At 31.5% G+C, this 13764-nt stretch overlaps 1 protein-coding gene across 1 annotated transcript; it reads left to right on the top strand.

The window, feature by feature from the left end:
- The first annotated feature begins 3935 nt into the window (after nt 1–3935).
- LOC113783591 (7-deoxyloganetic acid glucosyltransferase-like) lies at nt 3936–5773 on the top strand. The gene is made up of 2 exons (XM_027329778.1): nt 3936–4455; nt 4801–5773. The coding sequence occupies exons 1-2, from the start codon at nt 3936–3938 to the stop codon at nt 5751–5753; spliced, it is 1473 nt and encodes a 490-aa protein (XP_027185579.1). The 3' UTR covers nt 5754–5773.
- The last annotated feature ends 7991 nt before the right edge of the window (nt 5774–13764 follow it).

The raw sequence follows: 13764 nt of genomic DNA on the forward strand, positions 1-13764 counted from the left end.
TGCCAAAATTCTTCATTCAAGATAAGGTAGACAAATTAAAATGGATTAATCTTTCCTACACTAACAGTGTATACACCGTTAGCGTTGGATGAATGACAACTATGTAAAATTTGAATTTGAAATTCACCTTTTACATACATGTCATGAATCAAACGGTGATAATGTATACATTGTTAGTGTATATAAGATTTACTCAATTAAAATTGATACTCTGAAAACAACTAATTTATATTTATTATATACATATGGCAAAAGCACGAGAATACAATAAATAACTAGTTCCTTTCTGGTGCACTAAATTATTTGGCATTGCACAGTACCACTAAATACTATCAACATACATACAATGCCATTAAATTTGTAGGAACTCAAGAAAGAAATCTATTTGTAAACATTTCTAATGAATAAGTACTCAAAAATAATTTGAAATTGGAAAAATGATACCTGCTATATCCAAAATATGGAATAAGTCGATATTGTGAAAAGGATGTGCTTAACAAATGGTTTCTACCTAAGTTAAATTAACACTAATAGTGTTGTAAAATTTTGGTCTAAAGTTAAAAAATACAAAAACATAATAAACACAATAATTTAAATTAGAGTCCACCTACAAAGAACAATTGAAAATTACAATATTCCTAAACAATAGATAAAAACACGAGAATTCCTAAAATCAAAGAAATGGATCATTTTCTAGTTTGTCTCTGTTGCTTAAGTCATATGTTACTTAGACCCTGTTTGATATCTAAATTCAGCACTTGAATTTAATAATGGATTCAAATATAAATATATTCAGATGCATTTGATAATAAAAAATAAACCATCTGAATTTTCTAGATAAAACTTGTTCCAAAAAATAAGTGATAAACTATTCACTTATTATTTAATGTAATATAACTCAAATGTATCAGATTTAGTATTTAACAATTCAATAATTTAATGAATTCAGATTTCAGATTTCAGATTTCAAATTTCGAACTCTAATTTCAGACTTCAGTTTTATCAAAGACACCCTTAGTATAGGATTTTCCTTTAAATCATTAGTCATCTACCCACGCAAAATAAATTAGTTAATCTTTTAGACTTTTAGTATCTTCAACTATACCATCAAAATCAATATGTTCATGACAATTAATAGATTCTCTTGTATAAAATAACTAAGTTTTGAATGCTTCTCACTAACCATGATATGTAATTTGACTAGTACACTTCAATGGCAAAGATAAAAAAGAATCAACAATTGTCAAAAAACAATTTCCAGTTGTAAACATTTGTATAAATCCTATTCTAGATCAATATTTGCCTGAGAATCCCATTAAAAAAATAACTAGTTTGGAAAACATTAGTTCCTAATTAAATCGAGGGATTGATCGATTAGATATATTTATCCAAATGAAAGGGACTCTACGATTGGAAAGTCAATAAGGTCTCAAAAATCAAAATAAGACAACTTATCAAAATTGGAACAACTGAAAAATTCAAAGTTTCGATAGCTTGTATGAATCAATTGAATTAACACCAAAAGATAGACCTCTTTGGAATTTTCAAAGTACTTCATGCACAATACGGATGGGAAAAAAAAACTGTCGAGACTTATCAACATCAAATAACTTTCGAAGGAAGGAGAAAAACTCAAAAGGCAATAGTCTGCCTTTAGTTTAGAACTCAAAGGCTAAATAAACAACTTTTTAAAATTTTGACAAATAGAAATGTATAAGAAAAAGATTCTAGCGGTTAGTCAATAAAAACCCACATTCATCACCCTTTGGCTTCCACTCGAACTTGTGGCATCAAAAACTGCACAGACCGGAAAAAATATCTTTATATAATTAAAAAAAAGATAAAAGATTGATAGAAATTCTCTAAAGCCTACAACTGTAATAATTAAAAAAAAAAACGGTTGAAAGTTGAAAACTTCTTAAATCGTTATGAACATGTATAAAATTTCTCAAGAAAGAAAAAGTTGCTAAAGTCAATAAATGAAACCTGTATTTCAACTTTTTAACATTTACAATCGTTGACAAAAACGGATCTAGGATCTAACGCAGTCAAAGAATGACCCACCCCACTGCCAAAATTCTTTGTTTAAGAAAAGCTAGACAAATCAAAATTGATAAACAATAAATTGCCGTGCAATTGCACGGATCATTTTGCATTGCACAGCATCACTAAATACCCTCAACATACATACACTACCATTAAATTTGTAGGAAACTCAAAAATAAAAATCCATTTATAAACAATTTTAATGAATAAGGATTCAAAAACATTTGAAATTGGAAAAATGATAGATGCTATTTTTTAAAATATTGTGAAAAGGATATGCATGACTATTGGTTTCTACCTAAAGTTAAATTAACACTAATAGTGCTGTAAAATTTTGATCTAAAGCTTAAAAAAAAAACTAAAACATAATAAACGTGATAGTTTAAGTTATTAGTCATCTGCCTACAGAAAATAAATACGTTAATATTTCAGCATCTTCAACTGTACTATCAAAATGAAGATTTTCATGACAATCAATAGATTCTCTCGTAGAAAATAAGTAAGTTTTGAATGCTTCTCACTGATCGTGACATCTAATTTGAATGATACACTTCAATAGCAAAGATAAAAAAAAAAAGAATCAACAATTGTCAAAAAGCAATTTCCAATTGTAAACATCTGCATAAAGAACGGGCAAGGGCTCATTGCACAATCTTCTGTTGTAGCTCACAAATGTTAGCCTGTTCTAGATCAATATTTGCCTGAGAATCCTATGAAAAAAATAAATAGTTTGGAAGACATTAGTTCCTAATTAAAATCGAGGAATTGATCAGTTACTTCTATTTATCCAAATAAAAGGGACTCTTCGATCTATAAGTCAAAGAGATCTCAAAAATCAAAATAAGACAACTTATCAAAATTGCAACTATTGAAAATTTAAAGTTTCTTTGGCTTATATGTATCAATTGAATTAACACCAAAATCAAGATAGAGCTCTCTAGAAATTTCAAAGTTCTTCTTGCACAATACGTAGGATAAAAAACTGTCGGGACTTATGAACTTCAATTACCTTTAAAAGTAAGGAGAAAAACTCAAAAAGGCAATAGTCTACCTTTAGTTTAGATCAAAGGCTAAATAAACAACTTTTTAAATTTTTGACAAATAGAAATGTATAAGAGAATGATTCACATTCATCACCCTTTGGCTTCCACTTAAACTTGTTGCATCAAAAATTGCATAAACCGGAAAAAACATCTTTGTATATAATAAAAAAAAACCCTTAAAATAATAGAAATTCTCTAAAGCCTACAACTGTAAGAATAAAAAAAAAAGGTTGAAAGTTGAAACCCCCTTAAATTGTTATGAGCGTATATAAAATTTATCAAAAAAGAAAAAGCTGCTAAATTCAATTAATGAACCTATAGTTCAATTCTTACCATTTGCAATCATTGACAAAAAGACATCTAGGATATAACGCAGTTAAGAAATGACTCACCCTAATGCCAAAATTCTTCATTTAAGATAAGGTAGGTAATCAAAATTAATACTTTGAAAACAACTACAATCCTTGTCCCATTGAAAATATCATATTTTTCATTTTTTAATATTTCAAAATATTTGTCATCTTACCGAAGGCAAAGTTACTTTTGATCTCTTTTTCCAAAGTTATTCCTACCTTTATTTATATTTTATATTAAATTCAAATTTGAAATTGAATTTTCGAGGGTAATTGAAAACAAATCTACTAAAATAACCATCAAATCACTATTTTTAAAAAGTTAGAATTTGGAAATGTGACAAACAATTTATGATGGAGGGTGTAGTTTATATTTGTTATATACATATGGCAAAAGCAAAAGAATACAATAAATAATTCCTTCTTTAGTTGATTAGCCACTACCAGTACTAGTGGAAGGAAACTAGAAAGCTGCAGGTTCATCAAACAACCTATGGATCAAGTGGAGCAGCTCCGTCCTCATGTACTCATCTTCCCTTTCCCAGCACAGGGACACGTGAATTCCATGCTCAAGCTAGCCGAGCTTCTATGCCTTGCCGGCATCAATATCACCTTCCTAGTCTCCAACAACATCCACAATCGTCTCCTTCGTCACACCAATGTTGTATCACGGTTTAGCAAGTATCCCGGATTTCATTTGGATCACTATCCTGATGCATATGATGAAAGCAAGGTACATATAGCCCAGGAGATCACGGATTTGTGTACTGCTCTTCAGTCAGTAGTAAAGCCATTTCTCAAAGAATTATTGTCCAAAGATCCGGCACATGGTACCAGGAAGGATAGGCCGCCGTTCTCATGTATCATTGTAGATGGGTTCTTGAGTTTGGCCCTTGATGTTGCTGAGGAAATTGGCTTGCCCTTAATTTGTTTTCGAACAATTAGTGCTGGTGCCTTTTGGACTTACTTTTGCATCCCTCGATTGGTTGAAGCAGGCGAATTACCCTTTCCAGGTATGTAACTTACTCTACTCAAAAGGATTATTCTTTAACAAGTAATCAAGGAACACTCTCTATATATTTGCACATAATTAAGATCATATTTATTCTCATAGAGAATGGTTTTGCACTTTGATAAATGTTATGAAAATAAAATGTATAGATGACTAATTATTTGGAAGTTACCTATAAATTATTGGGTGCATGCCATATCTACGTAATTAACACATAAGCACATGTAAGATTTTATACTCAATTAATTAGGTGGTGCAAAAAATAAGAAAATTGAAGACATCCTTTTTAGTTGTATTACTTTGTCTTTTATTTCCACACAAGCTAATATCTATTTTTTCTTTTCAGGAGATGAGATGAATTTGCCAATAGAAAATGTAAAGGGCATGGAAGGATTTCTAAGGCGTTGTGATCTACCAAGTTTCTTCCGTGTTGGTGACCTGACTAATCCAGATTTTAATTTGTTATTGAAAGAAGCCCTACAAACACCCCGAGCCAAAGGCCTCATACTCAATACGTTTGAAGACCTAGAAGGGTGTATACTTTCTCATTTTCGAACTCACTGTCCGAATTTATACACTATTGGACCACTCCATGCACATTTAAGGGCTAGACTGCAACTCCGGGAAGCAAATTCGAATAACTCTAATTCGAACAGCTTGTGGGAAGAAGATAAAAGCTGCATAAAGTGGCTTGACAATCAGCCACCAAAATCGGTGCTTTATGTGAGTTTTGGAAGCATTAGTATAATCACAAGAGAAACACTCCTGGAGTTTTGGCATGGTATAGTGAATAGCGGGGTAAGATTCTTATGGGTCATCCGTCCAAACTCAGTCAATGTGGGGCTCGGAGATGATGTACTAGATTCTACAAAGTCAAAGTCAACTCCTGAAGTGGAGCTGGAGGAAGCTACCAAGGAAAGGGGCTGTATGGTAGGATGGGCTCCACAAGAAGATGTGTTGGCTCACCCTGCAATTGGTGGATTTTTGACACATAGTGGATGGAATTCAACTTTGGAAAGTATAGCGGAAGGAGTGCCAATGATTTGTTGGCCATGTTTTGCTGACCAACAACCAAATAGTAGGTTTGTGGGGGAGGTTTGGAAAATAGGGTTGGACATGAAGGATACTTGTGATAGAGTAATTGTGGAGAAAATGGTCAGGGATCTGATGGTGGAAAGAAAGGATGAATTCTTGCATAGAGCTGATGAGATGGCCAAATTGGCAAGAAAGAGCATTGAAGAAGGTGGATCCTCTTTTTGCAACTTGGTTCGTTTGATTGATGACATAGTTAAGGGCTAACATTAATAACAAGTCATTGCATAGAGCATGCAGTAGAAAATTTGAGGGCTAGCGATACATAGTTGTATGTTTGTTTCTTTTTCCTGTTTTATTTGACAGACGCCAATTTTTACTCTTTCTTTTTTTATGTATATGTTAGAAGATGATCTTTCTTTAGAATAATTCAACATAGGAACAAATTTGGTGAAACTTTGGATGGAGACATTTCATAATGCAACTTTTTAGGCTGCTTAAGTAAAGAAAGTTAAGGCACATAATTTCCTTCTATGTTGAACAATAATTGGTGTACCGAACCAGAACCATGGTACAACTGGACGAGGAAAAGATGCAAAGAGTGCTTGATATTTCATTATACAACTCAAATTATGAAATTCTCAATCGCATTTTGCTCTTTATATATATATTTTTGCTCAACAATTACATAGTATCCATTGACTTCAAATGAAATCATAAAGAATCTGTCAACCTACTCACTTAAGATGCCGCAATTGAATTTGGAAGTCATTTTCTGCGACAACTCAAGTCTCATACTCCTGAGTTCAGAAATAGTTCATGTTGCATAACGTAGGCAAACCAATTTTTGCTATTTCCTTTGAAACAACTGTTCTCTCTTGCATGGCAGCTGAAACTTTGATGAAAGCGTCTTTTCTCCAGATAAAAGAATATGTGTAGCTGATTATATTGTTTTTAGGCAGGAAATTAGATTTGCATTAATGATAAAAGATTTTATTCTACATGTATAGCAAGGTTTTGAAAACCAAACTCATTCATTGACCCGAAAAAGTTGTTGGGTCAATGGTCAGTAGTTTGATCATTGGGCCAATCGTTACTGACCCCTGATATAACAATTATTCCAAAAATATTAATTATATAAATTAAATATTTAAACTATGAAAAAATAAAAAATAAAAAAAAAAAATGGCAAACAGGACAAGAACCACATGTATTCATTGGCGGAAGCATATGTAAGCAAGTGGGGGCAATTCTTTGGGAAAATTAGTTTTTAAGCTTAGGAAAATTAGAAAAATTTTAAAGCTGTATCTTATTTGACTCTACTAGATTTTTTCAAATAGTTTTTTATCTACATTGATCCCCAGCCAATTGAAAGTTCATAATTGTTACTCTCACAAGAATCTTGGATTAACTTAAAGTTAATAATGGAAGTTATTTCAAAAATAAATTCTTTCAAAGTTTCCAAATTTAAATAGAGAGAATGATTTTCATTTCTAAATTTAAGCATAATATGGAATTCAAAGCATATTAAATTCAGAAAATAATATATGTTTAATATAAATATCAATTAGTTTTAACAATACTAATACTTCATTGAAAGAACATGATCAAGTTCAACACCTTAGTGTTCAAATTTATTTAATTATTTTAATGAGTTTGAAATTGTGTTCAAGCTTGATTATTTATTTACCAACCTGAATTTGAACAAATTTTTATATGTCTAGCCAAACTCAAGTAGCATAAACATTTTACCTAGAAGTTCAAATTTTATGCTAATCAAGTCAAGCTTGAGTCGAGTTTAAAAGGTTGCCAAACACAAATTACTATTCAAATTTAACTTGATTAGTTCGTGAACCAAATTTAAATGAACTCTCATAGAATGAAACAGAATTTGAATATTAAGTAGGCTATTGGGTCTTTCGATCCTAACACATTGATAAAATTATTATGAAACTAATGCTAATATATATATATTTGGTGTAGTGTTTATATTAAGTTATATACTAACAAGGCAAAATAAAGGAGGACGTAGAGCAGAGAGAAATAGACAAAATAGTAGGGTGAATTAGTCTTTCATTTCATTCAATTCCCAAAAAAATTACAAGAGATGTTGAAAAACCTCTTTTTATAGATAATACAAGATCAATGGTAAATGAACTTTATTTGATATTCATACATGGATTTAGAACTTCTAGATTATGAATTGAGTTTTTATTCCAAGAAATACTAAATGTATCGAATGAATCTTGAGATGAAATACATGTACCAATTTTCTAGGAGAACCAAATGGCCGTCCACATCAATTCCTTTAGTTATTTCATAACACTTTCCTTTGAATGTACATTACATAAAGAATATATCCCATTAAAATCTTACTAGGAAAAAGTCCAGTGAGGAAAAACCCTAGTGAAGGAAAAATAGTACACTATTCTTATGTATTAATTTCTCCTTCTGATTCAAATATCATTTGAGATATTTTAATCGATGCATTCTAATTTTTTTTTACTAATTTCTCAAACATTATAGTCGGCAATATCTTAGTAAATAAATCTACTAAATTGTTACATAATCAAATTTGTTATACATCAATTTCACCATTGTTCGGTAAATCATGAGTAATTTTTGGTGAAATATTTTTGTCCTATGTCCTTTAATACATCCCCTTTTTAATTGTGTTATACAAGCTGCATTGTTTTCATATAATATTGTTGGAGGATTTTCTTTTTCAGGTGATAACCTATAATTCTTTTGAATATAGTGAGTCATTGATTTTAACCAAACATATTCTCGACTGGTTTTATGAATTGCTATTATTTTAGCACAATTTGAAAAAGTGGTAACTGTTGATTGCTTTGTAGATCACCATGAAATAGCTATATCATCACACCTAAATAAATAACTAGTTTGAGACTTTGCTTTATGTAGGTCAAATAAATATCCGACATTGATGTAACCAAATAATTCGATTCGATAATTATATGAATAAAATAAGTCAAGATCAATTGTTCTTTGGAGACAGTGAAAAATGTGCTATACATCATTTCAATGTCATTTTGTAGCAGAGGAGTTAAGTCTAGCTTACATATTCATAGCAAATAATATATTTGGTCTTATACAATTAGCAAGATAGATTGGTGCATCAGTTACACTAAGATATGGTACGCAGGACTAAGAATCTCTTCATTTTCCTCTCTTGGTCTAAAAGGATCTTTAATAGGATCAAATGATTGAACGATCATTCAAGTACTTAATGGATCCATATAAAACCACTTCAATACTTTTTTGGTATAAACAGTTTGGTGGACAAAAATCCTATTTTTTAAATGTTTAATTTGTAAATCAAGACAAAATCTTCGATCTCAAATTCATTCTTCAAATATTCAACTACTTTTTGGAGCTCTTCAGGAGTTTCAATTAAATTAAAATCATCAACATTTGTAGCAATAATTTCAAAATTTGACCTATATCCCTTTATGAAAATATATAGACATATTGGATCATTTGTATAACCTTTCTTAAGTAAACATTCACTAAATCAATTATATTACATAAGTTTAGATTGGTTGAACCCATATAAAGACCTATATAATTTAATGGAATAAATTTCTCTAGGATTTGATCTATATGCTTCAGGCCTGAAACTAATAGCCCATTTGGTTGAGGGGTTTTGCACCCCTTAATGGGAATGAGAGGGTAATGATTGTCATGGATGGTGTTTGGTACACCACTTTGGGCTTTTTCATTACCCACTTTTGGATCTTCCATTATCCAAAACTCCTTACCCACTAAATTGGGCACTTTCACTCCCATTACCAATCAAGACAAAAAAATAAAACAAAAACAAACCAAAAAATAGCTAAGGAAGAGAACAATAGCCGACACATCTAATCTCCACCCGCTCATATCTTTCCTCCAACTCTCCTACCTCCTCACCTCCCCCTTTTTGTTTCATCCCAATTTCTCTCTTCTTTTTCTCCCTCTTTGTCCCATGGAATTTTTCCTCCTTTTTTCTCGCACAAAAAAAATCTTGGTGTGAGGAGAATTTTTTTTATTTTTAGTAAGAATTTTGAAATTAAAATTTGTTGAAATGGTGTGTAAAACTGGGATTATGGTGGAGGCAGTGAGAGGTGGTTGTGCGGTGGTGGCAGTGGCAAAGGGATGAAGAGAACCACCAAAACTGAAAGCAAACAAAAAAAGGAAAAAAAAAAGGAAGAAAGAAAAGGTACAACAAAAGGACAACAATCATGGGAGATCGGTTAGCAACATCCAAGAAATCAAGGGAAAGGAAGCAAAAAAAAAAATGGTGGAAGGAGAAGCCGGGAGGTGATGGTGGGAGCCGCTGGAGATGAAGAGAAAGGAGCAAAGAAAGGATAACAATTTTCTTTTTTTTTTCTACTAAGAAAAGTCATTGTCATTATGGTAACTACCAAACACAAGATTTCATCAAAAGGAATCTTGACAAATTCATTATCATTGAGGGGGTCTTCCATAGTGATTGTCATTGTCATTCATTAATAGCTACCAAACGGGTGGTAAATCCTTCAGGATTTTTCATAAAGATATTATTATCTAGTATTCCATACAAATAAGCAATGCCTACTGAAGAGCGCATGGTATACATATAACAATTAGCTCATCTACAGTCAAGTTTTACCTTTATAACATCCTAAATATCCCACACGTGATTTTTCACAAGTATACGAGTCGAGAGTGAGTATAGGGTATTAAGTGTCGAACCCACATGGAAAATTTTCAATTATCGGTGATTTTCGAACTTCTTTATTATTTAGACTATCACAAGTGCAAGAAATTAACTTTACACTATAAACATGAAGTAAAAGTAATAAAAATAACACTAGAAAACTCCCAGAGGTATGGAATTCCTTACTACTCTTGCAAATGAAGTTACTAGTTAAGTGAATGTTATTATCTTGGCTAGTTATGGTGTAATTTCCTAATGTATGTGAAATTTACTCTCGTAGTAAATTAACTATACTTGTAGCTAAGTCATATCTGTTCTCGTGGTTATGAAATCAACTATAAGTTCATTTCTTCTATGAAATTACATGAAACAAGTCACTAAAGCCACATAGGTGCACCTCTACTCTTGTGAGTGAAATCTCTAGGTTTATCATTTCCTTTAACTAGTGTTAAATTTAAATTCTCATTGCAAATGTAACAACTTAAGATTATCATAATTAATGGCCGGTTAATCATGACTAGAAAAGTAAAAATGATAAATAAATTTTTCAAAATAATATCATCAAATAATCAAGTAAACATCACTAGCAAGATATAGAAAGTTCATCCATAATTCTAAGCATAAGCTTTAGCTAAACATGAAAAACAAGATCCAAACTTGTATTATAGTTAAACATGAAATCAAATACAAGAGAGAAAGTGCTAGGAGAGAAGTCACCTTTGTTACATAAGCACTAACTCTCCATCCTTGCTCTTCAATTTTTCATCCAAATCTAACTACAAATATAAGAAGGAAAAGCTATGCTAACTATATTATACTACCCTAACTAATGAACTAAGGAAATTCTAGTGAAAACTACATTTTTGTGAAGTTTCTCTAGGCTTCTAAAGTTGTTAAATGCCCTCCAAAGCTGCTCTTTATATAGGAATTCAAGAGCCAAATGAGTTGTCTCTAGTTGTCATTTTTTACTCTTGAAACTCCCATGAGTTGTTTCTCCAAGTTTCCACACTCTTCTTGGTCAGATAAGGGCCGAAATTACTTGCTGGAATTGAGCTGGAAAGTTGTGTGAACAAAGAACAAGTTGCAGATTGAAAATGATGAATACGCGACCTGAGGTCGCGTATTGCACCCCGCGTTTTCTCCTTTGCAGGTTTGCACTTTCTGAGCAGAATTCATCCTTGCTCTGTTTTTGGTTCAATTTCAACTGAAATGTTATTGATGTTAGAGGCTGAACTAGCTCTTGCACACAGCATAAAAGTTGTAGCCCTTTGAGTTAGCTTTCCAATGCATCAAGAATCATCCAATTTGGAGCCTTGTGGACCGAGAAATGACCAAACAACCCTTGACTGGTCGGAACTCTATTTCAGCTTTTGACAACAGAGTTATACTTCTATATTTTGACTTTTTGACAAGGAAAACGACTGAACTGGACTTCAGTGTGTCTCTTAGCTTCAAAATAGTTCAAGAATCACCTCAATCCAATGCTTGTAGCTCAAGATATAGCCAAAATATCACAAGGTGTTAAAGCTGGAAAACTTGCATTTCATCCTTTGAACATTTTGCACTTCATGTCTTTTTTTTATCACTTCAAACCATCATCAATCATTCAATTGTCTTCTCAATTCATGCTATTTGATGAGTGAATCCTTAAACCTACAAAAATATAAAGTTTTCACCATTAAAATCCATAGAAATGTAATTTTTACCACTTAAATCATAAAATGCATATTTTCACTAGAATGATAACTAATTAGCTATAAAAGTAGTTAAAACACACCAAAACTAATTAATAAAATACACTTAAAACATGTAAAATATACACTTGTGGAACTCTCCCACAATTGAACCATTGCTTGTCCTCAGGCAATTAAGAAATACTAACCAACAATGATTCAAAATTTTGAAAATAAACATTTGTGCACAATTCAATTTCATTTTCTCAAAACAAGGTAAATAACCATTATACAATCACTCAACTAAGCTTAAGTACTCATAATATCAAGTAAAGGAGAGTCAATTATGCTATTATTTTAACTAGTTTAACTCAATTTCTCATTCTTACCCCATTTTACAAGCAACTCATATGGTCAATAAAATGCTTCCTAAACCCATGATCATCTTCTTATTCATATTTAAAGAGGGATTTATTCATATATCATAACTAAATATTACTCAAATTGTGAAAGTACCTTTTGATGTGAAGATCGATATTTTTAGATGAAAATCGCCGGTTACTCAACACTTCATATCCTCAAGTTGCCTTGCCTACTCTTAATTCAAGTACCGTTTTACACAAAAGTCGATATTTTTAGATAAAAACTCCTGGTTACTAAGTACAAGAACCATTGGAATAGAACAACCGCTACAAGAAAAAAGGTCACTAGTGACAACATTTCCTAGTGATGACAAAAAGTCGTCACAAAATGAGGTTGTTTAGGCGCGCCATTGAAGATTGTCACAATTGACTCAAAGCAACTAAGTTTTCAGTGAGGAACCTTAATTGTCGTCACAAAACTACTTTGCGCCATGGGACTTGGAAGGCACGAGTTTTACGATAGTGACAATTTGATAAAAGTTGTCAGTAATTCTACCTCTTTCTTTGACAACTTTTCATTATTGTCACTGTTTATATTTATTGACGATCGATTTTTGTCAGTAAAACTATAGCGTAGTTAGTGACAACATAGTATCATCACTAACTTGAACATCTCCAATGCAATTATTTAATTGTGAGCCTCAATATTAATTTAATTTTTTTAAATTTGGTAATTTATTAAACTAGTCATAGTTACTCAAATAATAATAGGTTTTTAACTGGAAAAAATTAATGAAAATTTCTAGTTAGAACAACTATATAAACTATTACAACTTGAGAAAGAGTACATTTACCAGTTGTTTGAATTTAGCAAAAAAATTTCATCCATTATAATTTTTTAATAAATATGTTAAGAAGTGGTGATTAGAAATACATTAATAGATTTAAATAAAAATTGAAGCTAAAAATTGACTTGGATTGTCTTGATTGACTAGAGCCAGAAATTTGTTCAAACTAAAAATGAAAAAAAGTGGTGCGGGTACTATACACTAAGAAAAGGTACCACTCTTACTCCCCACATCTAGGCATCTTCAGTACTCTTCACACTCTCCATCCCTCATAGCTAGTTTGGGAGTTTAGGAAAGAAAAGAAAAGAACAGAAATCTTAAGTTAGAAAAGAAAAGAAAAGAAAAGAAATGATTATAATATCTTTTCATGTTATTTGGGAGTTTTGGAGAAGAAAGGAGATGAAATAACTTTCCTTTGTTTGGAAGGGAGAGAATTGAAAAGATAAGTTTCAATTTTACGTAAAAACCCTTAAATCTTAAGATACCATGAGAATTTTATTAGGTTATATAGTTATATTTTAATCTTTTAAGGGTAAAAATGGCATATGGTATAATTCATTTAACTCACTCCACTTTCTCACGTTTTCCGCCGATTTTGGGCAGAAAGTTTTTCTGACGTGGAAGGGAGCTAACATCCTTCCGTTTCTTTTCAATTCTTTCCTATCCAAAGTCCCAAATGTGAGAAAGATTCAA

This window comes from Coffea eugenioides, chromosome 9 (assembly GCF_003713205.1).
Source record: "Coffea eugenioides isolate CCC68of chromosome 9, Ceug_1.0, whole genome shotgun sequence".
Lineage (NCBI taxonomy): Eukaryota > Viridiplantae > Streptophyta > Magnoliopsida > Gentianales > Rubiaceae > Coffea > Coffea eugenioides.